The sequence below is a fragment of the Vicugna pacos genome, chromosome 1 (assembly GCF_048564905.1).
Source record: "Vicugna pacos chromosome 1, VicPac4, whole genome shotgun sequence".
NCBI classification, from domain to species: Eukaryota; Metazoa; Chordata; class Mammalia; order Artiodactyla; family Camelidae; genus Vicugna; species Vicugna pacos.
Genome location: NC_132987.1, coordinates 3,268,158 through 3,292,087, shown reverse-complemented (window position 1 = coordinate 3,292,087; position 23,930 = coordinate 3,268,158). Strand labels below are relative to the sequence as shown.

At 46.0% G+C, this 23,930-nt stretch overlaps 2 protein-coding genes across 8 annotated transcripts in view; one reads left to right on the top strand and one right to left on the bottom strand.

Moving 5' to 3' along the window:
• COL6A6 (collagen type VI alpha 6 chain) overlaps positions 1 to 13,007 on the top strand; it is a 146,585-nt gene extending 133,578 nt beyond the window's left edge. For all 5 annotated transcript variants that reach the window (XM_072971273.1, XM_072971302.1, XM_072971293.1 and 2 more), the window contains 2 exons: positions 1,562 to 1,655; positions 12,528 to 13,007. In XM_072971273.1, the coding sequence (XP_072827374.1) occupies positions 1,562 to 1,655; positions 12,528 to 12,786 (353 nt within the window). In that variant the 3' untranslated portion in view covers positions 12,787 to 13,007. The remainder of the gene's footprint in view (positions 1 to 1,561; positions 1,656 to 12,527) is intronic.
• A 2,784-nt stretch (positions 13,008 to 15,791) lies between these two features.
• PIK3R4 (phosphoinositide-3-kinase regulatory subunit 4) overlaps positions 15,792 to 23,930 on the bottom strand; it is a 70,073-nt gene continuing 61,934 nt past the window's right edge. For 2 of the 3 annotated variants that reach the window (XM_072971033.1, XM_072971041.1), the window contains exons 15-21: positions 23,455 to 23,666; positions 21,247 to 21,378; positions 17,960 to 18,060; positions 17,377 to 17,465; positions 16,981 to 17,089; positions 16,115 to 16,273; positions 15,792 to 15,989 (exon numbers count right to left, since the gene is read on the bottom strand). In XM_072971033.1, coding sequence (XP_072827134.1) covers positions 15,933 to 15,989; positions 16,115 to 16,273; positions 16,981 to 17,089; positions 17,377 to 17,465; positions 17,960 to 18,060; positions 21,247 to 21,378; positions 23,455 to 23,666 — 859 coding nt within the window. In that variant the 3' untranslated portion in view covers positions 15,792 to 15,932. Of the gene's footprint in view, positions 16,274 to 16,980; positions 17,090 to 17,376; positions 17,466 to 17,959; positions 18,061 to 21,246; positions 21,379 to 23,454; positions 23,667 to 23,930 lie in introns of all 3 variants that reach the window. The other variant, XM_072971048.1, reaches the window with a different exon arrangement.

The following is a 23,930-nucleotide window of genomic DNA, read 5'->3' as shown; positions in this document are numbered from 1 at the left end:
AGTACGGGGGCTGGGGGCCTTTCTGAGGAAGAGATCACAAGGCGTTTGTAAAGGTGAAACAAAAGAACACCTAGAAAGACGCAGAAACTTTTAAAGAAACACTCCTTGTAAGGCAAAAAGTTGAAAGGAAGTTAAGATGGAGTTTCCGTTCCCAGCCCCCCAGATTCGTGGTGGCGTTCCATGGTAATTAGTCCAACTGCATTAAAGGACACCTTGCCACCACCCAGGGGAAGGGGAAGAGGTATTTAAGGAGGAATGATGGAGTAAGGGAGAGACATATTAAGTGCTTTTGAAAAACTATGGCCATGACATAGTCATACACCACTTTTCTGAAACTTAAGTATCAAGAAATTGCCAATCTTGGTGGTGGGGAGGGTGTAGCTCAGGGGTAGAGTGTGTGTTTAGCAAGCACGAGCTCCTGGGTTCAATCCCCAGTACCTCCACTAAAATAAGAAATTAAACAAACAACTCCCCCCCCAAATAAATAAATAAGACATCTCTAATCTTTATAGCAGTAAATCCAGCCTGCTGCATCCCGTAGCAGGCCCCCAGATGCCCTCTCCCAACTTTCCCACGTGTGTATGAGGTACCTGCCCTGAGCCACTCCCTGCTCAGATGCGGGATATCAAGGGGTGACCCAAACTGATGTGGTCTCTGCCCTCCTGGGGGTTCTTCCAGCTCTCTCTCTGAGCCCACACCGCTGTGACAGAGTTGGCTGTCAGGCACAGTCTGCATCAGAATCAACACATTTTCTAAGTAAGACTACTGACAAACAACATGACGGCCAGAGTTAAGACAGATAAAAAAAAAAAAAAACTAAAAATCAGATGCACAACCAAGGAAACATCGCGGTCCTGGCCATGCGGTTGAGAAGCACCCACCCAGTCCACAGCCGCAGCCCCGGAGGTGGCATCCCAGCCCAGGACAGGCTCGCTACTTACCTCGACACTGGGTCACCAGGAAGAGATTTCATCGTGTTTAACACATAATGAAACTTGATGCTGTCAGGAAATATATCATGCAGTTTTTAAAAGGTTCCCATCACAAAATGGCCCTTAAATGGTGTGGGGAAGAGGCATTCTTTATTAAAAAATGATCATACTTCAGAGGAAATGAGCCACTAATGAATTAAACCCAAGATGGCGCTGTGGTTACAGTTGCTGTCAATGACACAGAGACCAGAAAGGGAATGTCTTTCCCCGCTGCGTTTTGATATTCCAAAGGAGCAGATGAAAAATAGCTGTTCTGCTTGGTTCGTGTCAGTTAGAGGCTAGATTCTTAGGATGGGCTCATGATGCCTCCTCTAATGTTTGGTGGGTGTCAGCAGCGAAGGGCATCTTACTAAAGAGCAAATTGGATTCTCCACCTGTAAATTCGGCAGAGGTGCATTTTCTGAACCCAGTTTCAGAGGCTCCCCTGGGAAGTCTGCTCAGTCCCTTAGCTTGCGTCTTCCTTTGGTGGATGCTGAAGGCGGTGAAGGGACACTTGGCATACAGAGCGGGTTGCTGTAGTGTTCCCTGCTGTGATTAAGGGTCTGCTCACATGTGTTTTCTCCTCCCAGGCGCAATCAACAAATACCCACCGATAAACATCAGAGCAAAGTGCAGCAGGCTGGGCGCCCCGGATCCACAGCAGCCCCCACGGCAGCTTCAAAGGTACCGCCTGCTTGGTATTACCTGAAAGATGAATGTGCTGCCCTCTCCCTCCTCCTCTTTTCCCTCTTCACTGTCCTATTTGGATAAAACCTTTACAGGGCGAGGTCTGGCAGTACCCACTGTAACAACCCAGATCTGACAGCGTGTGCCCCTGAGGGGACGCAGGGGCAGATACAGCGTCGCCCACATGAGATTCTTGCTGGAAATGTCTGACCCAAGTCTAATAACGAGGAAACCACTGGGACAGTTCCAGAATGTAGAATATCCTTCCTAGGATTCGGTGGCATGAACAGCAGAGGGATGCGGGGGACTGTCCTAGAATGGGAGAGACCACGGGGACGTAACAGCCACATGTAATGGTGTGCACCTTGACTGGCTCCTAGATCAGGAAAAAAAGAAAAAAAGAGCTGATACCGATGACATTTGGGTGATAACTGGAGACATTTGAGTATGAACAATAGGTTGGTTGGTATTATTGATTCACATGAATTTCCTTCTGTGTGGCAGTAGCACCATGTTTGTGTAAGTGTCTTTGTTCTTGAGAGAGGTGTGAAGTATTTCAGAGTCACATGTATAATGGCTGCAACCTACTTTCAGATGGTTTCCTACAGGGGAGTGGAACGGTGTGTGTGTGTAAATATATAAGTATATATGTGTATATAGACATATATGTGCTTGTATGTACACACACAGAGTAGTAAGATGGTAACAGCTGGAGAGTCATCTAGGTGAAAGGTATACAGCTATACGTTCATGGTTCTCTGTTCTTTAAAATATTCTGTGAATTTGACAGTTTTCAAAAGAAAAAGATAACTTGTAAAACTTAATGGATGTCAGATGAATGGATAAAGAAAATAAGGTATATAAATATATACACTAGAATATTACTCAGCCATAAAAAATAATGAAATAATGCCATTTGCAGCAACATGGATGGACCCAGAGATGATCATACTAAGTGAAACGTCAAAGAGAGAAAGGCAAGTATCATATGATATCACTTATATGTGGAATCTAAAAAAAAGATACAAAGGAACTTATTTACAAACTAGAAATAGACTCACAGACATAGAAAACAACCTGTGGTTACCAAAGGGGAAAGTGGTTGGGTGGGGAGGGATAAATTGGGGGAGTTTGGGATTTGCAGATACATACTGCTGTATATAAAACAGGTAAATAACAAGGACTTACTACATAGCACAGGGAACTATATTTAACATCTTGTAATAACCTATAATGGAAAAGAATCTGAAAAGAATCATATATATATATATGACATATATATATATATATCAGTTACATATATACACCAATTATATATACGCACACTTATATATAACTGAATCACTTTGCTATTATGCACCTGAAACTAACACAACATTGTAAATCAACTATATTTCAATAAAAAATAAAAATTAAAGGATTTGGAAGCTATATATATACAGACTAAGCATGCCAGTTATAATTCGAGATGGATGGATTTAAGAAAACAAAATAAAATCTAGCCAAAATTGTTTTCTAGAGGCATGGCTACAAAATAAGGACATGGAAAATTTGAAGGTAAAATTATGGAAAAAAGAAAGTCTACCAGGCAAATATTTTAAAAAGAAAGCTGGAATAGCTTTATTAATATCAGATAAAATATGCTTTTAAATAAAACCATTTTGTAGAGATAAGGGAGGGTTACTACATGATAAAGTGTTCAATTCATGAAAAAGATGTGACAATTCTAAAATTTTTTAAGCATTTTTTTATTGAGTTGTAGTCAGTTTACAAAAACAATTCTAAACTTTTAAGAGGGTAGTAAGATAAACCTTAGAATATGCAAAGTGGAAATTGAAAAAGGAGAAATTGCCAAGGAACTGTCTTCAGTGTTGGAAATTTCAGTACATCAGTTACATCAGTCCAAATACTGATACGTCAAGCTGACAAAAATTAAAGACATAAAAGATTTAATCATACGTAACAGACTTGATTTAATAGGCTTCTATAGAATCCTGTACAGAAAAATGAGACATTCTTCTGAATACATGGAACAGGGTGTTTGAATGAGGGTGGAGAGTTTATAGTTGTTCATTGTGCAATTTTTAACTTACAAAACAAGGGTTAACACATCTCTTAAGAACTGGTGTCATACAATCCAAATTGATCATACTGCAGTTAAGGTAGAAATTATTACAAACTATTTTTAAAGACCATACATTTTAAAATCAAAATTACGTTTCTAAATAATTGAGACAAAAAATCATAATGAAAACTTTAAAAATACTTATAACTGTATAATAATTAAAATATTACATGTCAAAACTTGTGGAATTCATAGTTTAGGGAAGTTTATAATTTCAATTCTTATATTAGGGATTTTTTAAAATTAGCATACAGTGTCACATTAGTTTCAGGTGCACCACATATCAATGTGACATTCATACACATTACTAGATGGTCACCATGATAAGTCTAGCTACCATCTGTCTCCATTTAAAATTTTACATTATTGACTATATTCCTCATTCTGTGTATTTTCCTCCTTCTGACTTATTTATTTTATAACTGGAAGTTTGAGCCTCTTAATTTCCTTCACCTATTTCGCCCATCACTCCCCACTCCTCTCTGGCAACCACCACTCCTCTCTGTATCTGTGAATCTGTTTCTGATTTTTTTTTCATTTGTTTTGTTTTTTAGATTCCACAGGTAAGTGAAATCATATGGTATTTGTCTTTCTCTGTCTGACTTGTTCTTTAACTTAGCATAATACCCTCCAAGTCCATCCACATTGTTATAAATGGCAAGATTTCGTTCTTTTTTATGGCTGAGTAATATTCATTGTATGTATGTATATGTGTGTTACACACACACACACACACACACACAAACACACACACACATATATCACATCTTTATCCAGTCATCTATCAAGAGACACTTAGGTTGCTTCCATATCTTGGCTGTTGTAAATACTGCTCCAGTGAACGTAGGGGTGCATGTATTTTTTCAAATTAGTGTTTTCCTTTTCTTCAGGCAAATACCAAGAGGTGGAGTTGCTGGATCTCATGTAGTTCTATTTTTACTTTTTTGAGGACACTCCGTATGATTTTCCATAGTTTTTAACACTCTAAAAGCTAATGAGCTATATACATTGCTCTTAAGATGTCATAAGAAAAAAAAAAAAACAAAATACACCCAAAGAATGGAATAGACCCAAAGAACGGGATAAGAGCAGAACTTAGTATCTTTTAATTATAATATTTTTAAAAGTATCATCAACAAAGGCAAGTTAGTTATTCTAAAACAATAATATACATATATTATGGCTTTTGCATGTAGAAATATTATTTTTTGAAATAAGGAATAATTGGAATCAAGTAGCAAGGAGAGTTGGTTTCAGTGGTGAACCATGCCGTGCTACACACACGTGCCCCACGTCTGCCTGAGACCACACGTGCTCCAGCCCCTGGGAACCACACTCAGGCAGACTGTGCAGTGCGAGCCTTTCCGTGGGCCGTGGGGTCGGGGAGAAGCCTCTGCCTGGACTCGCGCCTCACCTTGCTGGGAGGCGGGGGAACTGTCCAGCAGCAAGTGCTTCTGAAACCCGGTCTCAGCAGGCCTGGGCGGTCAGTCCGGGAAGAGCGGGCGCCCCCTGCTGCAGGTGTCCGGCAGCGTGGGAAGGGGCTTCCCATTTTAAGGTGCAGTGCTCCACACTTTACGAAGTAGCTGGGGTGACCGTAGGGGTGGCATTTTTAGAAACCACTTCTGCCCCGTGTCCCTCCCTTCTCCACAATGCCCTAGATAAACTGCAGACTCAGCTCCTCCTGTGTCTGGGAATGGGGAGACGTCCCGAGACGGCTGGGACGTGGGTGTTCAGACGTGACATCCACACTGCTGTAGGCGCCTCCGCGGGCCTTCTCTAACTCACCAGAGACTATGATACAAGCTAACAGCCCACAGCACTGCTTCCCCGACACTGCCCAGCTGAGCCCTCAGGAGCAGAGGGGCAGAACTGAGCGCTCAGGGTCAGGGGGCTGAATGCCTGCGAGGCAGGAGGCCTGGCCCTAGAGACGACTTGCCGTGGCCTCAGAATGACAGGCGTAAGAATGAAAGGAATCTGAAAAGAAAAAAATTATATATGTATATATATATAAAACTGGATCGCTTTGCTGTACATCTGAAACTAACATTGTAAATCAATACAAAATTAAAGAAAAAAAAAAAAGAATGAGATCTGTCTGCTGTGAGACTCCGAGAAACACAAGTTGAAGCTAGTTCTCTGGTGAGGTAAAAAAAAGGACTGAACCAAAGCACACGCAGCCAGGCAGACAGATGGCCCTTGAGGCTGCAGCCTCTCAAGCACTGAGATCCACAGAGACGTCCAGAGACAGAAAGCCACCTGCTGTAGCTTCAGCCAAACCGCAAGCACCTGTGTCAGACTTGAAGGCAGAGACTGGCCGGAACCAGAACAAGGGCATTGTAAAAGTGGACACGGTCACCAGTGCCCAGTGAGTCAGGCATCTGTCGTCATTCTGCTTTCCAAAGCATGTTTTCTCGACACACGTAACGCATACTAAGATAAAAAGCATTCTCGAAATAGCAGTCTTGTCGGCATTCGGTACCCCATCAGTGAGCAGAGGCAGCGCAGCTGGCTCCTGATTTTCTGCAGAGATGAAACGTGATCACAGGGGACTGAAATCCGCACCAAGTCCCACCCACCTCATTTTAGCTGGCTGCCGCGACTCTTTCCACAAGCTTTACTGGGGCTGGACGCAAGTTGCAAAATGAAGACAGTAGTTCGTCCCTTTTGCTTTATCTTGAGTCCCTGTGGTTGAAACTCCCAATCAGCAAAGAAGTATCTGAACAGTATCGAACAAGACAACAAATGACAGAGTGTCTACATGATCCCCGAACACAGTAATCAAATGATTCTTACCCCATGCTTACATACAGCACAGTAGGGGAAAAATGGAAATTCAGAGCTACGGTATTTATCATGTTCCACCCTTTTTAGAATAAAAAAAATTTTTAAATAACAATACCATGCTGTAGAAGCAGTTAACAATTTAGCAACTTTTTCTTAACAAAGAGGGAGGACGATGACAGAGATAACTAAATTTACTATAAAGAGAATCCAGTGCAAAGGGAAGGAGAGTGAGGGTAGAGGGAAAGACCAGAGTAAATAAGAGACTCAAGCCTTGAAAATGGACTCAAAAGAATGTCCCCTCCGTCACGAGTGGAGCTGTGGTCTGTGCTTACAGACAGTTATGATTTTGGAGACTTTGAATTCATCGTATTTAGTCTGGAAATTAACACAATATAGAGAGGAGCAAAAATGAGGGAGGGTGTGGGAAATGATGTTTGCAGTGAAATGCAGCCATGGCGGCTGTTCTTGGTGACCGGGAGGAGTCGATCAAGTTAGTACGTCCCCAGTAGCACAGGCAGGCGCCCAGACATGTTGAATACAACGCGTGGGGGCTCCGGGGCTGCGTAATGTGAATGGCAGGGTTCTCCTTGGGTTGATGTCTCCCTCATCCCCGACTCCCATGGTAGATGGAAGAAGACTGTGCGATGTTTGGGCATGTGAGAGAGACAAAGAGACAGAAAGAGAGGAAAGCACAATGATTTAAAATTCTTTTTATGGCTGTCACGTATTCATTGTCTAAACTGGGCTGTTTTGTGAGAGAGATCGGATTTATAGTTGGTAGAAGTAGAAAACTCCAAATGCAGAGATGGCCCGTGGAGAACACTGCCACTGGTCTCCTAGTCTCAGCATTTTGGAGTTCTCCTGAATCCTCCCTTGACACAATTCAGCTCATTTATGAGGTTTTCTCCCTATTGATAAACCTCTTCTCATGTGCCACCAGGCTCCCATATACTTATCCTAAAAAATTTTTTTCTGTTTGATGCTATACTTGACAACATTTATTCCTTCTTGCTTGTAGTCCCTGTCATTTTCACTGAGCTTACATGCCTTTACCTCAAATACATATATGTATATTTATACTTTATTGAAGTATAATTGATTTATAATGTTGTGTTAGTTTCAAGTATACAGTAAAGTGATTCAATTACATATATATATATATATACTTTTAACATTCTTTTCCATTATCGTTTATTACAAGATACTGAATATAATTCCCTGTGCTATACAGTAGATCGATGTTATTTATCTATTTTATATATAGTTGTGTGTATGTTAATCCCAAATTCCTAATTTATCCCTCTTCCTGACCCCTTTTCCCTCTGGTAACCATACTTTGTCTTCTATGTCTGTTTAAGTCTATTTCTGGTTTGTAAACAAGTTCATTTGTATCAATTTTTTTAGATTCCCATATAAAAGATATGATTTTTTGTTTTTTTCTGTCTGAGTTAACTTTCCTCAGTGTGATAATCTCCAGGTCCATCTATGTTGCTGCAAATGGCATGATTTTATTTTTTATGGCTGAGTAATATTCCATTGTGTATATATACCACTTCTTTATCCAGTCATCTGTTGATGGACATTTAGGTTGTTTCCATGTCTTGGCTATTGTAAATAGTGCTGCTATGAACATTGGGGTGCATGTATCTTTTCAAATTTGGGTTTCCTGTGATACATGCCCAGGAGTGGGATTGCTGGATCACAGGGGAAGTTTATTTTTGGTTTTTAAAAGGATGCTCCATACTGTTCTCCACAGTGGCTGTACCTAACTACATTCCCACCAACAGTGTAGGAGGGTTCCCTTTTCTCTGCACCCTCTCCAGCATTTATTATTTGTAGCCTTTTGATGATGGTCGTTCTGACTGGTGTGAGGTAACACCTCATTGTAGTCTTTTGATTTGCATTTCTCTGATAATTAGTGATATTGAGGATCTTTTCATGTGTCTGTTGCCCATCTATATATCTTCTTCAGAGAAATGTCTTTTAAGTCTTCTGTCCATTTTTTGATTGGGTTGTTTGTTTTTTTGGTATTAAACTGTGAGCTGTCTGTGTATTTTGGAAATTAGTCCCTTGTTGGTCTCATCATTTGCAAATATTTTCTCCCATTCCATAGGTTGTTCTTTTTGCTTTGTTTCCTTTGCTGTACAAAAGCTTTTAAGTTTAATTAGGTCCCATTTGCTTATTTTTGCTTTTATTTCCATTACTGTAGGAGAAGGGTTGATTAAATAAATAAGTAAATAAATAGCTGCAATTTATGTCAAAGAGTGTTCTGCTTATGTTTCCTCTAGGAGTTCTACAGTATCCAGTGTTACATTTAGGGCTTTAATCCATTTTGAGGTTTGTGTGTGCGTGTGTCTGTGTATGGCATTAGAGAATGTTCTATTTTCATGCTTTTACAGGCAGCTGTCCAGTTTTCCCAGCACCACTTGTTGAAGAGACTGTCTTTTGTCCATCGTATATTCTTGCCTGCTTTGTTGTAGATTGTAAGTGTGTGGGCTTATTTCTGGGCTTTCTATCCGGTTCCAGTGATCTATGTGTCTGTTTGGGGGCCAGTACCATACTGTTTTGATTACTGAAGCTTTGTAATATAGTCTCAAGTCAGGGAGTGTGATTCCTTCAGCTCCGTTCTGTCTCAAGATTGCTTTGGCTACCCGGGGTCTTTTGTGTTCCTACAAGTTTAATAATTTTTTTCTTCCAGTTCTGTGAAAAACTTATAGGGATTGCCTTGGGCAGTATGGCCATTTTAACAATATTGATTCTTCCAGTCTAAGAACACTGTGTACCTTTCCATCTCTGTCATCTTCAGTTTCTTTCATCAGTATCTTATAGTTTTCAGAGTACAGGTCCTTTGCTTCCTTATGTAGGTTTATTCCTAGCTTTTTGTTTGGTTTGGGTTTTTTTAATGTGATGGTAAATGAGATTGTGTCCTTAATTTCTCTTTCTGGTATTTTGTTGTTAGTGTACAGAAATGCCACAGATTTCTGTATATTAACTTTGGATCCTGAAGCTTTACTAAATTCATTGATGAGCTCTAATAGTTTTCTAGTAGCATCTTTAGGATTTTCTATGAATAGTTTCATATCAAATGCAAACAGTGAGTTTTACTTCTTCATTTCCAATTTGGATGCCTTTTATTACTTTTTCTTCCTGACTGCTGTGGCTAGGGCTTCCCAAACTATGTTGAATAAAAGTGGCGAGAGTGGGCAGCCTTGTCTTGCTCCTGATCCTAGAGGAAATGCTTTCAGCTTTTCACCAGAGTATGTTAGCTGTGGGTTTGTCATATGTGGCCTTTATTATGTTGAGGTATGTTCCCTCTGTGCCCACCTCTGGAGAGTATTTAACATAAATAAATGTTGAATTTTATCAAAAGCTTTTCCTGCATCTATTGAAATGATCATATGGTTTTTATTCCTGAATTTGTTGATGTGGTGTATCACACTGATTGGTTTGTGGATATCGAAAACTCCCTGCACCCCTGGGATAAGTCCCACTTGATCATGATGTGTGATCCTTTTTATGCAGTGTTGGAGTTGGCTTGCTAGTGTTTTGTTGGGGAGTTTTGCATCTATATTCATAAGTGATATTGGCCTATAATTTTCTGTGTGTGTGTGTGTGTGTAATATCTTTGTCTGGTTTTGGTATCAGGATGATAATGGCTTCCTAGAATGAGTTCGGAAGTGTTCCTTCCTCCACGATATTTTGGAAGTTTCAGAAGGAAATGTTTGGTGAATTCGCCTGTGAAGCCGTCTGGCCCTGGACTTTGGTTTGTTGGGCGTTTTTTAATTACTGATTCCATTTCAGTGCTGGTAACTGGTCTATTTGTATTTTCTTCTTTTCTGTTTTTTCATGGAAGCGTAGCAGTTCACAGTGCTGTGTCCGTTTCTGGTGCACAGCGTCATGTTTCAGTCATACATATACATACATGTATTCCTTTTCAGATTCTTTTCCATCGTAGGAAAAGAATTTCCACTACAAAACATAGGTCGGTTCCTATTTTCTGTTTCTTCCTGATGCAGTCTTGGGAGATTGTGCCTTCCTAAGAATTTGTGCATTTCTTCTAGATGGACCATTTTATTGGCATACAGGTCTTCGCAGTAGCCTCTTATGATCCTTTGTATTTCTGTGGTGTTGGTTGTAACCTCTCCTTTTTCATTTCTGATTTTATTGATTTGGGCCTTTTTTTTTTCCCCTTGTTGAGTCTGGCTAAAAGTTCATCAATTTTGTTTATCTTTTCAAAGAACCAGCTTTTAGTTTCATTGATCTTTTTCCATTTTTTTAGTCTATGTTTCTGCTCCAAACTTTGATTTCTTTTCTTCTACTACCCTTGGGTTTTGTTTGTTCTTTCTCTGGTTACTTCAGGTGTAGGGGTCAGGTTGTTTTGAGATTCTTCTTGTTTCCTGAGGCAAGTGCATACCGCTATACACTTCCCTCTTAGGACTGCTTGTTTTAAAAATGTTTGCGGTGCCGACGGGCCAGGCTCCCCACAGCTTCTTAGCTTCCGCCCCGGCCGTCTGCCGTCCTGTGGCTCTGCACCTGTATCCAGGTGCTTCTGACGGCCTGCCATGTATCACTTCACTTTCTTACTCCATGTGTTTTCATAGATCTCCGCGGTGTCCTAAATAAGAGCCCAGTTCAGTGGGAGGAACACTGGGCTCACCATCAGAGGAGCTGGGCTGGGGTCCTGGCTCTGTCATTCCCCACCCCCATGTGCACTTGTCTTCTCGACTGCCACCCACAGTGCCCTCAAAGTGTGGCGTGACTAGTGCTGGCTGGTCTAGGGGACCTTGGGTCTTGTGGGCAACATCGGTTGTGTTCATCCTCACTTTACACGTGAAGAAACAAGGATCCCTCTGGCGACATGATCTGCTCAGAGCTGCTCAGCTAGTAAGCAGAGGACCTAGAATCTAAGAACGTTCCAGGGCCCAGAGCTCTTGCCGCTGCCTCCCTGTGAGACACGCTTGTCTGGTATGGCTCCCTTTCTGTGCTGGCCAAGACAGTAGCCACCAGCTTTCGGCTAAATGAGACTAAAAATTCAGTTTCTCAGTCACACTAACCACATTTCAAGGGCCTGACAGCCACATGTGGCTAATGGCTGCCACGCTGGTGGGTGCAGATCACAGGACACCTCCATTGGCACAGAAGGTTTTATTGGACAGGCTAGAACCTCTGGTCAGCATGTGACTTCTGATCCCCTGACTTGTCAGTCTAACACTCAAGGCCCCCTGGACTCTGACCCCAGCCCTCCTTCATGGCTGGGCTACTGTTGACCCCCAAACTCCTTGTGTCCCCTGCCACAGTGAACGCTATTTCTGTGTCCCCACTGCACCTAAGACAGTGCCTCCCACAGAGCATAAACATCTGGATGACTGACGGATGGAAGGATGGATGGGGAGGAAGGAGGTGGCATTCAGTCATGCTTCCATCAGACAAACACTTGTCTCCCACGTGCTCAGCACTTCCAGGTCCCTGGGATTACTACAGTGACCAGACGTGGTCTTGTGAAACTTAGCTTTCTGTCTGGGGTGGTGTAAGAGTAGGGAACAAATCACAAAGTTTACCCGTAAATACAAATTCAGATAGTGGTAAGTGTAAGGGGAAAAACAAGAGCATGTTGTGTGGAGTGACTGGACGTGAGAGCGGGGCTGGGAAAACTATACATGTGGTGGTCGCTGACGAGGTGCCGTTTGAACCAGAATCTGAATAATCAGGACCAACCATGTGAAATTCTGGGTGGAACAGACTCCACAAAGAAACTTTAGAATTACTTTTGCATAAGGTATCTTATAAATCAGCTTCTAATATACCTGCTCAGTGTCAGCCCCAAAATGAATCATCCTAATGAACTTACCCCAAAGGAAGGCTGCAAGCGGGGATTTTGGGGAGAAAGGCAGAGGAGCAGAGTCTGTTACAGCTGACGTGGCATCTGCCTTCCATGACGTCTCTCTTCTTTCACTGTCTAGCTTTCTTCCTGGACCACATAGAGCTACCCTCAAAGAAGATGCGCTGCAGAAGGCAAAATTCTTTCAATATAAAAAATACTTTCCAAGATTAGTAAGAGGCAGCAGAGATGATACTGTTTTTACCAGAAACACATCTCACACCTTTAAATATGGAAGAAGGGTGGTAAAAACTGCTCCCAGACCACATGATAAAGGAAGTGCTCGAACAGAAGAACTTGGCCTCAGGAAGCACGCTGAGACTCTGGACGCAGAGAACTAAATCTGCCACCACGACGACGGGCAGCTCCTGTCTGGGCACCTGCCTGAATCCGGAGGGCCGCTCCGGAGGGCCGAACACGTGGTGGGTCATCGGGCAGCTGTCAGGTTGCACTCACTGGTACTGAGGTATATACCTTGTCCATTTATGTGACCCTTCCTGATCATCCCGGCACTGACTGATGTGTTCAAGAACTGTTATCATTAAAGAATGGAAGAATGAAAGAGGTGTTTTGAAAAGTCTAATGGAGGTTGTGTTTGAAGGTAAACGTTGCAGAGCGCGCGCGTGTGTGTGTGTGTGTGTGCACACGGGCCAGTGCTAATGCGTTTGACCTGTCCTGTTCCCGTTCTGCAAACCAGCTTCCTGTTCAGCTTAGGACTGGTTGATGCACATGGGTTTAACCAAAGGCTAATGTTTTGGGGATCCCAGCCTTAACCGTAGAAATCGATGCTGTTTGTATGTCATAATTTTGAAAACTAGACCTTCCAAGACAGTTCCACTTGAACACACCTGTGTCTCTGTCTGGACTGACCAGACCTCCGACGGGCTTGTGCTGGGAGCTTTCCTCCACCTTCTGCAGTTGTTCACTTGCACAGGTGAGAAACAGGTGCTTCTCCCCGGCTCCAAGTCCTCCTCCCTCACTGAGAAACACAAAGTACATAGAGCCTCCTGCCTGGCCATTTTGAGACTTTATTCTTTCTCATTATTGTTGTTTTTTGTTGTTTTTTTTTTTAACTAATCCATGTGCTTTTCAGAAGGGTAAAGACACAGTGTGTTGCAGGTGAAGCTCTGAGTTTACCCGTCAGCTAGCTTTTCAGTCGAGAGGAAGCAGCACCCAACAGCACGGGCAGAGCTCAAGGAAGAGGCTTCAACGCACAGTGAGTTTGGAGAGAGAAAGTTGCTCACACGTTTGAATCTACAGACCCTCATGGGGCCGCAGAGCAGTGGGAGGTCAGAATGCGTGAAAGCAGGGCAGGTCTTCCAGGTGCATCTCTGCTCCCTCACTCCTCAGACCTGTCCAGGTCACGCAGCTCATCTTAACGTGATGACGGGGCTGATGTTGTCAACAGCTGCACACCAAGGTAGCATGGCTTAGACACAAAGCCCCCACCCCCAGCCCGGGCACCAGCGCTGCGGCGGGCAGCAGTGGCCCTGCTGGGATGCGAGGGGCACACGGTTACTGACACTAGAGACCAGCAGGTATCGTCTGACTTCCTTTTCTATGCCGCTCTCCCTGAAACCTGGGAAAGAAGGCCCCCTGCAGTGCTTCTGTCAACCGCTTTGGCCACCCTTGCTCAGGCCACTCCTCAGAAACCGCTCCCAGTGTCTCCAGAGCGCAAGGAGTCAGTGTCACGTCCACGCTCAGGTAGGAAGAACAAAGCACATCAGGGTCCTTCACGTATCCTAAGTGGTGTTTAGGGGGTCAGGGAAAATGGTTTCAAGGACAGGAAAACTGATGAGCAATGTTTAAGAGGTATTGAATAACAAGGGTTTTTCTGGTTAACTTTAAGCAAAAATTGCTTGTTTACTGTGGGACAGCCTTTTAAATGTTATCTGTCTCTTTCCCCTGCGTTGGTAAGTAAAGCACACCACACACGTACCCCCTCGGTGACTGAGACTGTGTTAGCATTCTCGGCTATCTTTTCAAGGGTCTGATGCGCAGGATGAATATTAAGTTCCTTTTAGCAAAATTAATACCTAATATTAGCATTTTCCATGATTGCTCTCTTTTTCTTAACGGGGACAGCACCAAAAGCTGGGTGTAAATTAAATGAAATCCTATTTAAACCAAAAATCACACAAATAAGCGAGGATGCTTCTTGATGCAGAATGTAAATTCACTTCAAAGGACTTTTCTCTTGTCTCTGCACTGAAGTAGGAATCAAGCCTGTTAAAAAGAACCAGCAGACGTCAAAGAGATGCAGCTCACCGAGGCAGCTGCGTGTAATGTAACGATTCAGCCACGTGGCCTCTCTTTAAGGGCGGGTCTTTTTGCAGGGAGAAGGGTTGGTCGGAAGCAGGGAACGCTCACACCTCCCCTGGCCCCACCCACGTTTACCTGTCCTGTGGATTCTCTCAGGGTTCCAGGCTCGGGGCCACTTCAGCTTAACAGTTTATGTCTCAAAAAGATCTCCCCCAACCTCTGCAGACTGACTCGGGAGGTGGAAATGTAAGTGTGGTCCTAGCAGGCTGTACGCGACACAGAGCTAATGCCCCGAGACACCCCGCGTCACCGCCGCAGTGCCGAGGCTGCCCGAGCTCGCGGCCCATCGGCGCCCAGCACTCCGGCTGGCCCTTACTGACGGGCCTCCGACAGCTTCACTGTCTACTTGTTGGAACAGTAGGTGTGCTGAATCACAGGCAGTGCCAACTGTCGTGTACTCTACTAAGGTTCAGTCATTATAGAAAAGTTTTGGAGCATTTCTTAAGTATTTTCCCGAGATTCAGAGTGTCTGTTCAACTTGTTGGTTTTACAGACTCGTGTAACTAAGTCCCAACTGAAATACTCGGAACACCACAAGTCCTTCCGCAGCACGCGGATGACAAGTAAATGTGGCTACAGAGGTTCGTACGTGCACAGTAACGGAGAAGCTGGAAGGTTTATTTTAGTGGGAAAGGCCCAGTTTTGGGCATGTTTTTAACAGCTTAGTCCTTTTACTTCTCTCTTGCCATGCATTTAATAAATGACACACACTGGATAAACACAAGCTGCTGGTCCAGGTGTCAGAGTTGAGTGCAGAGCAGAGACTGAACAGTCACGAGGACCAAGAAGAGACAGCGCTCTGGAGCAGACACCCGGGAGAGCGAGTACCCAGGGTTAAATGACCGACACACACACAGGAGCGAGACTGGGCAGAGGAGGAGTCCTCATACTTAACTGAGTCCACAGAGCTGGACCTGAGGCCTAGTCCTGAGTCCCTGTGACTCCAAGTCCGTTTCTTCACACAGATGCAGCTGCCGGGGAGTTTGTTCTGCTCAAGTTCACCGTTAAAAACACCAAAAACAAATCAGATGCTGGAATAGTTTATTGGCTGCTTTGAATAGCATTTTTAACCCCTCAGCTCTGATATCTACCATAACAACACACCAGGTACCGCTGTCTGGCTGAGTCTCGCTGAGGTACACGTCTGCTGGCGCGTGCCCCGCCCTCAGCCCTCTGGTGTGGGGTCTGTTTCATCAGGAAACAGTGACACAGAGACATGAGTCTGAAAATAAAGCAAATGAGGCTACTCTCACTCTGTTCTCTAAAAATACTTTTTCTCTTGCATTACAGTCTATTTACACATTTTTACAAATTATACATACAGGTCACCAGTTTTCACTTCCAGACCTTAACAATCCCGTCCCTAGACGCGGTTATGATGAAGCCCTGTGTCGTCTGGAACGTGGCAATGTCCGTGATGATGTCATGGTGTCCCACGGGCAGGGATTCGGGGCCCCTCCGAGGGGCGTCGTCGCTTGGGCCCACCTTCTGCTTGTTCTGAATCTCCTGTTTTGTGGTTAACAGTCAAGGAGAAAGCCCGGAGTTAGAGTCTGGGGCCCGTCCCGCCTCTCGGGGCCGTGCTGCTCACGCTAACCGCCCCTGGAACGGGGTCGTGCTCAGACACTGAGCCTGGCACTCGTGAGTCTGCCGGAACGTTCCAGGTTTCCAGCCACCAGACTCCACAAGTAGCCGCTTATGAACAAGCCAGTAATCTGTGCAGGTTACCTTCCAGCAACAGCAACAGAACAAAGGGGAGGCATGGAGAGGCAGAGACGGCTAGGACAGCGATGGAAACAGAGCCACCTGATGAAGGACCTGGGCCCCGCACCTTCAGGTACGTTCAGGACCTCCCCTGCAGCTGCTTCCTGACTCAAGGCTTAGGAGCTGGCTGATATCAGACGTCTAAGTGACTCAGCGCTCTCATTTGTAGAAGAAAAATAATAAAGGCACCTCCTTATAAAGTTGTTTTAAGGACTTGCCAAGCATTTGAAGAGCTTGCTTTGATCTGTGTCCTTATATGGGTATTTTCTATATGCTAATTATACTTTAATAATAGTTAACTTAAAAATATGAAAGGCCAAGAGAAAATATAAACTGTATTTCTTAAACTCACAGTGCCACTCTTGGCCAAAGTCATTTTATTTGAATCAACTCACTATCTCTGAAAGCCATTTTTGTTCCTACAGAAGTTGAAATACATGATGTGTGTGTACCTGGACAACCTCTGTGCCTTCGATTATCTTCTTGCTGTAGGACACAGACAGGGCATTTGTGCTTCCAACGACAACATAGGACCTCTCGGGGTACGCCAAGTCCCAAAACCTAGAGAAGAGGAGGAAGTGGTGAGACCCTCGAAAGGAGGAGGGGCAGGACCAGTGATTACTGGCTGACTCTCATCTTTTGCATTAGGAAGAGAGATTTTTCTACAATAGCATAAAATTCATTGCAAAGTATTAACGGCTGTCCCTGCCCAATGCAGATGACTTCAAACATTATAACACTGCCAATCCCTACAATGAATGACCCTCAGTGTCACTCGTGCTACCGTCCAGTGACGACCCTCTCCCTTGCAGCGGGACGTGTGAAGCGCTCGTCACCAGGGCCTGTACCTTACTTTCATGTCCGAGCCGGCCGTGAGCAGGATGGGATTCCCATCCGCAGGGCTGCAGTACAGACCGTGCACACTGTGAGGAGAGGGCTGGAACGAAATAAAGATGTGTGAAGTTCTTAAGAGATGCCAGCGGAGATAAATATTGTCGCCAATCTAGAGACAAAAGTCAACTGTCAGAGGTAACTGAAGACACTAGAGACAGGTTATGTACGTCTTAGGGACATCTTCCTTAGGGAGTAGAAGATGCATTTGCTTCGTATCATTCTGAATAAAGAAGCAAAGCCTGTCCAGCTTCCTAACATTTTCTGTTCAGAATAAGAAGGACCTCAACCAGAGGAGAAAAAAATCTTTCCTACCTTTGCCCCAACAAAGCACCTTTAAAAAGGAAAGTGTGTATAAGATGGTGATGTTCTTTTTTTTTAATCTGTGCTTTTCCTGATTAACTTGGATTTTACCAGGGTTCCAGAGGGACAGCCCAGACCCCATGGAGCTGGCATGCACAGGCGGCAGTGGCCACCTCCCACTGTCATGTGTGGGGTGTGGGAGATGCTGCTGGCCTTTACAAGGAAAACCGGACAAACCTGTGGCTCAGAGAGCGGCGGTGCGCTGCTGGCCCAGAGCGTGACCCTCCGGTCGCCCGTTTCCATGTCCCACATGGAGACCTCGTTGTTGCCCTGAACAGCTGAGGGAGACAGAGGCCACAGCGTTACTCAGACAGGAGGGCTGCCATCCCAGACACCACGTCTGGGTAGGTCCTGCTAGTCAGCCGGAACCCACGTCCCCATCCTCCCATCCCGCAAGAAAAGCTCACCAGCACTAAATAACACCGTGACCCTGTCACCTGACTGGAGTGCAAAAAAGAAACATTTTTAACAGCCTACTAGTAAGCATTTACTAGTGTCCAACCAAGTGGAGAGAACCGTAGGGTGAAAAGCAAAGCATAAACAGATTCTGCCGTCAAGAAACCTACAGTCGGGAACTGTATTCAGTATCTTGTAGTCACCTATGATGAAAAAGAATATGAAAACAAATATGTGTATGTGTATGTATGACTGACACATTATGCTGTATGCCAGAAATTGACACTACATTGTAGACTTTACTACACGTCAATTTAAAAAGAAAAAAAGATACCTACAGTCTAACAAAAGGATGTAACTGAACAACTTTGCTGTACACCTGAAACACTGTAAATCAACCATAGTTCAATTTTAAATTAAAAAAATTTTTAAATATAAAAAAACCCCTACGGTCTAGAAGAAAAGAAAACAATGAGTTGTGACGATGAGCACAAGAAGAAAGAAGTTCCACCTGCACCTGAGAAAGGAAAAGATCACACCCGGGGGCAGGGGTCCCAGCCGTGAAGTGGAGGGGGTGTCCCCGGACCGTCGCAGGTGACGCGGACAGACCGGGGCACACGGTCACGCCTGAGGGAGGAAGGCTCTCCGGGTGCCATGGTCTGACGGGCGCTCACGAGGGACGGGAAGGAGGTGGGGAGGCGAGCAAAGGGAATGGAACCCGCGGGCCTGGGGCAGACGTCCTCCCTCAGTATGTCTGAGCAGGGAGTGCTCATCCCTCACTAATATTTACTGAACCCACAATCAGCATTTGCTACAACTCAGTCACTGTCCTACACACTGAGGAAACGGCAAATAACACAAAAAAGATTCACTGTTTCATGGAACTTACATCCTAGTGGGGACAACACCCCCCACTCCCAAAAAAGAAAGGCCCTGAAGCAGGAAGGTGCTCAGCTGAAGGCAGCCAGGAAGCCCGCGGCTGGGCAGATGGAGCCGTGGCCACCGCCCTCAGGCTGACCGCGTGGATGGCTCACAGGCCCCTGCGCCCTCTCCTTCCACAGGGGTGGGCCTGTGGGCGCTGCACGATGGCCCCAAAGGGACCCAGGCCCTACTCTCTGGAGCCTGAGTGTGACCGTCCTTACCTGAGCTGCAGTGTCTCCTAGAGTGACACTCAGTGAGCCCCTAGTGCCACCCCAGCTGTCCTGGAAGAAGGGCAAGCCGGCCGCAGTGAACCCAGATACTACGGTGCAGGCTCTGAAGATGGAGGGCCAGGAGCCAAGGCCGGCTGCCCTCGGAGCAGGAAAAGGCACAGCTCCCTGGAGCCTGCGGGGGAGGCGGCCTGGCTGCCGCCTTGATTCCAGCCTAGGGAACTCACTTCCAACGTGTGGCCTCCAGAAGAGCTGGGGAATGAATGGGTGTTGTCTCCGGGTCCCAGGTTTGCGGTGACTGCGGCAGTCAGAGGAACTAACACGGGCCACGGGAAGCCCAGGGGGAGACCACGGTCAGGTCAGTCACCTCACCTCCAGCCCTGCCCCTCTGGGGCGGCCTCCCCTCAAACCCCGGTGACCAGGCCCCCCTGCCTCTGCCATCTGCTGGCACCAGCCCTACTTCACTGCACTGTGTTTTATGTCGCCACACACCACACCTTTGTAAACAGTGTCTGACTGTAAATCCTCAAATTATCCTACCCGGGGTCTGTTTCCTGTTGGAGCCCTGACTGACCCAGAGGGACAGAGAGCCTCTGGGCCAGAGGGAGGCGTCTGGCTGCTACCTGGACCAAGAGCCCCTGCTGGAAGGTACTGAGCAGAGGAAAGAACAGTGTTAAGAGTAAGAGCAGGGCGTTCCAAGGACGCCGTGAACAGAGACAAGAGACCAAGGCACCCTGGACTAGGGAGGCAGGGATGGAGACAGTACAAAGTGGTCAGGTTCTGGACACAGTGGAGACGGAGCATGTACTAGTAGATGGACCGCAAGTGGGATGAGAGAAGGATCACAGACGCACCAGGCTCCTTCCTGAGCCTCAAGCACAACAGCTGGCACTCAGATGCAAGGAGAGCAGACTCTTCGGTGGGGAAGAGGGGATGGTGGGGGCCTGGCGGGAGAGACAGGAAGCCGGGTGTCCAGCATGGACAGGTCAAGGTTAAGCTGGCTACCAGACACCTTAGGGAAGACTAAACAGACAGATAAAAAAATCTGGACAAATCAGTATTCAAAGCATGGGACTGGATGTGATCACATGGGAGCCAGTGCAGGAGGAGGAGGGGTTCAGGCCACAGCTTAAAAGTCAGGAGAGGAGGCAGAACCAGCAAGTCAACGATCAGGAGAACCAAGACAGTGATGTCCTTGAAATCAGGCAAGGAAAGCCCTTCTGAGAGAGGAAGTGATCAACTGACCAAGTGTCAAGCCTGCGGCACTCGGTGACCTCAACAGCAGCAGCACGCGAGCGAGATGGACCGTGTGGGTGAGAAGGGACCGGAAGGAGCCCGGAGGCAGGAGGACCAGCGAGGAGACGTAGGAACAGCGAGGGCTGCTGTCTGTCGAGCCCTAGCCGCGCCAGGCTGCACACCACACACCACATCTCCAGTTCTTACAACTCTGCTATGTAAGCACTTTTTACCACACTGCACAGTGGAGCAAAGTGAGTTTCAAAGACTCGTCCGAGGGTTTATATAAGAAAATGTAAACGCGCAATGAGAGTAGGAAACACAACAGAAACAGAGCCACAGACACGGCAGCCGAGAAGGATGCGCCGAGCCTTCTTAGATTTCTGGGAGGTGCCAGCAACTTTAACAGGAGGAGGGGACAGAGGAGAAAGGAAACAAACGGAAGGGAAATGGTGGCAGACAGGGACGGACGGTGGTGGTGAACCATGAGATTTTTTGTAAACATAATAAATAAGAAGTGACAATGGAACATCAGTGGTGGGGACTTCTGTGATCAGAACTGAACAGAATCAAGCTCTTAACTCTAGTGTAAAATAGAACTCTAAGAACGTGAGTCTGGGCAGCAGGGGTTTCCACACTTTCTGAGAAAGCCCCCCAACACCTGAGAGCCAGCCCTCCTCTTACCTGCAATCACCCAGGACTGGTACAGGGGGTGCATGGACAGGCGTCTGACGCGAGCCCGGGAGGGATGACAGTGACTGGAAATCGGCAGCTGGAACCTCATGTCCCAACAGGCCATGGTCCCACTGCTGGTCCCTGGGGGAAGGAAATCCCAGAAAGTTAGCACCCAGGAGGAAAGCACATCGGGCTATGCTTACCGAATGGTAGCTCGTGAGCTCTGAATGCACGTACGTTAAACCCGGCTCAGTCACTTAGAAAAGCCTTTGTTCTCAGGAAGCCATCCCCCCAGTTTCAAACAGCAGCTTATACCAAAGATACAAAGTGCTATCACAATGCTATTACAAAACTGTCTAATGAATGTAAATTGAAGATGAATCATTCATTCATTACTGACACTTATTAACTGCCAAAGGCACCCACCAAAAAAAACAGGTCGATGATTTGCTAGAAAGCCTCACAGTATTCAGCATTGTTACACTCAAGGGCTATGATTTATTACATCAAAAAGAGGCAAAACAAACTCAGTCAAGGGAAAAGGCACAAGGACTGAAGTCTAGAGGAAACCAGGGACAATCTGCAATAATCCTGTCGCAGGGAGGTCACACAGGACGTGCTTAATTTAAGCTCCATCAAGGCGTTGTGACAGGAGATGGAAATGTCTGCTAAGGAAGCTAATTAGGGACACACTTTCTAGCACATAAACCAAATTCTGGACCTCCAGAAGGATAGCAGATGTTCAGTGTAAGCCGCATGGTTACACAAAAAACTTGGGCACACTGAGCCACTCTTCATTTCTGGGGATGGTGAGAAATCTCCCAAAATCTAAGGTCCCAAGCCCCAGCCCAGGGTGACCCTTCCAAGCTTAAAGAATAGCCGTCTCAGGCCTGCCGAGTGGCTTAAATGGCACTAAAATGCTGACTAATTCAAGATTTCTGTGACAAATATTAAGCAAATATAGTTCCCTACAAAAAAAAAAAAAAAAAAACAGGTCAAGAGAAGACATAAATTATCATGTCAGCATGTTCAGATGCCTTGAAGAACCGGAGGTGGTTCCAGGCGCTCAGTGACCAGTCCCTCCCACAGTGCAGCTACCATCACACTTCAGTCATTTCCATGCGCCCTTTCCTCCAAAACAGTCTGCAGACAGGAGTGGGTGTCCAATCACAGCAGAAACTGGGGTGAATCTGCATGTCGGCCCATGACAACCCCCCCCCAGAGAGGTCTCCCACCCCAACACCAAGCAGCTGGTTGTGACGGCACACAGCGTGGCCTCCAGCTCCAGGGAAAGACAAGGGCTGGCGGCCCTGCTCCGGGTTAGGGGCTCAAACAGCCACAGGTAGTCCTAACTCCCTCCTGAGCTACCGGGGCCACATGCTAACTTGCTACGTGTGTAATATCTACCCTTCTAGACCTGCCAGCGCAGATCAGTCACACAGAAGGCAAAAAATTAGCATTTTGTATAAACTATATAAAAACTAATAAAGGCAAGGAGAGATAACTTAACAATGTCACAAATGCAAGTTAGGGGATCTAGAAACCAATACTCAAGCACCGCGGATTATAGTTCTGAAAAAGAATGCCAACTGGGAGTAAATAAACTATAGGACCTTCCAAACGGGCAGGTTCAGAGCCCTAACAGGGAAAGAAGGTGAAACTGAAGCAGAGGAAGCAGCAAGGTCACAGAGCGCATCTTCAGCACCTGACGGAAGCGGGCAGGGAGGGGTATCCAGCCAGAAACCGCGGCTGCGCTCTCCTCCGGTGATGGCCGCCTCTGCCCCATGAAGGAGCCCTGCACGCAGCCCGAGAGGATCAGCCCCATGTGAAGATGAGGAAACAGGGACTCAGAGGAGCTGGGCAGCTGGCCCGGGGTGACTGTGCCCAAGTTCAAACGCTCTCCTTTGTCAACCGGGCCCGCCGCCTCCCTGGTACAAGAGGATGCTGGCAGATCTGGTCACCATGGTAATGAGACAGAGGCTCATTTAAGAACAAAGAGAAAGAGGTAACTGTTTTATGTGCTGGGATACTGATTTCACTCTTTCAAATCTGTTTTTAATGAAAAAAATTAAAGTGCAAGTGGCTATAACATAATAATCATGAGGAAGAAAAGTTCATGGAAAATATTACCCCTGAAGAAAAAGACAAAAGCTCTCCTAAGAAGGCAGTTCTGGACAGCAGCACCCAAACCTGGCCCAGGACTGGGGGGCAGCTCACCGATGCACAGCCAGCACTGGTGGGTGTCCACGGCGAAGGAGGTGATGAGGCCCGCCTTTAGGTCGTGCCTGAGTGTCCACGCGTTGCTGGACGACCTGAGGTCCCAGCCCACCAGGGAGCCGTTCACGGTGGCGTAGGCCAGGACGGACTGTGCCCCGGAGTGGAAGTGGTGCATGTCCACGACACAGCCATCCTCCTTCGGGTCCAGGACTCTAAGAAATGCACATGTCAGAAGGCAAACGCTTCTCCAGTCACACAGCACCAGTCTCCATTCAAGATGAATTCATGTTCTAACCACGGTCAAGTGGCCCATCAAGACAGTGACAGCTCAGCATTTTAAAAAAATTATTTTAGACTTCAAGGGAGTTGCAGACTTCAGACTTCTGTGTCGCCCTCCCCTCGTGCTAACACTGCACGTGAACACAGCACATAACATAGCATCCCTCAAAGCTAACGAGGATGCCCGGCCCCACAGC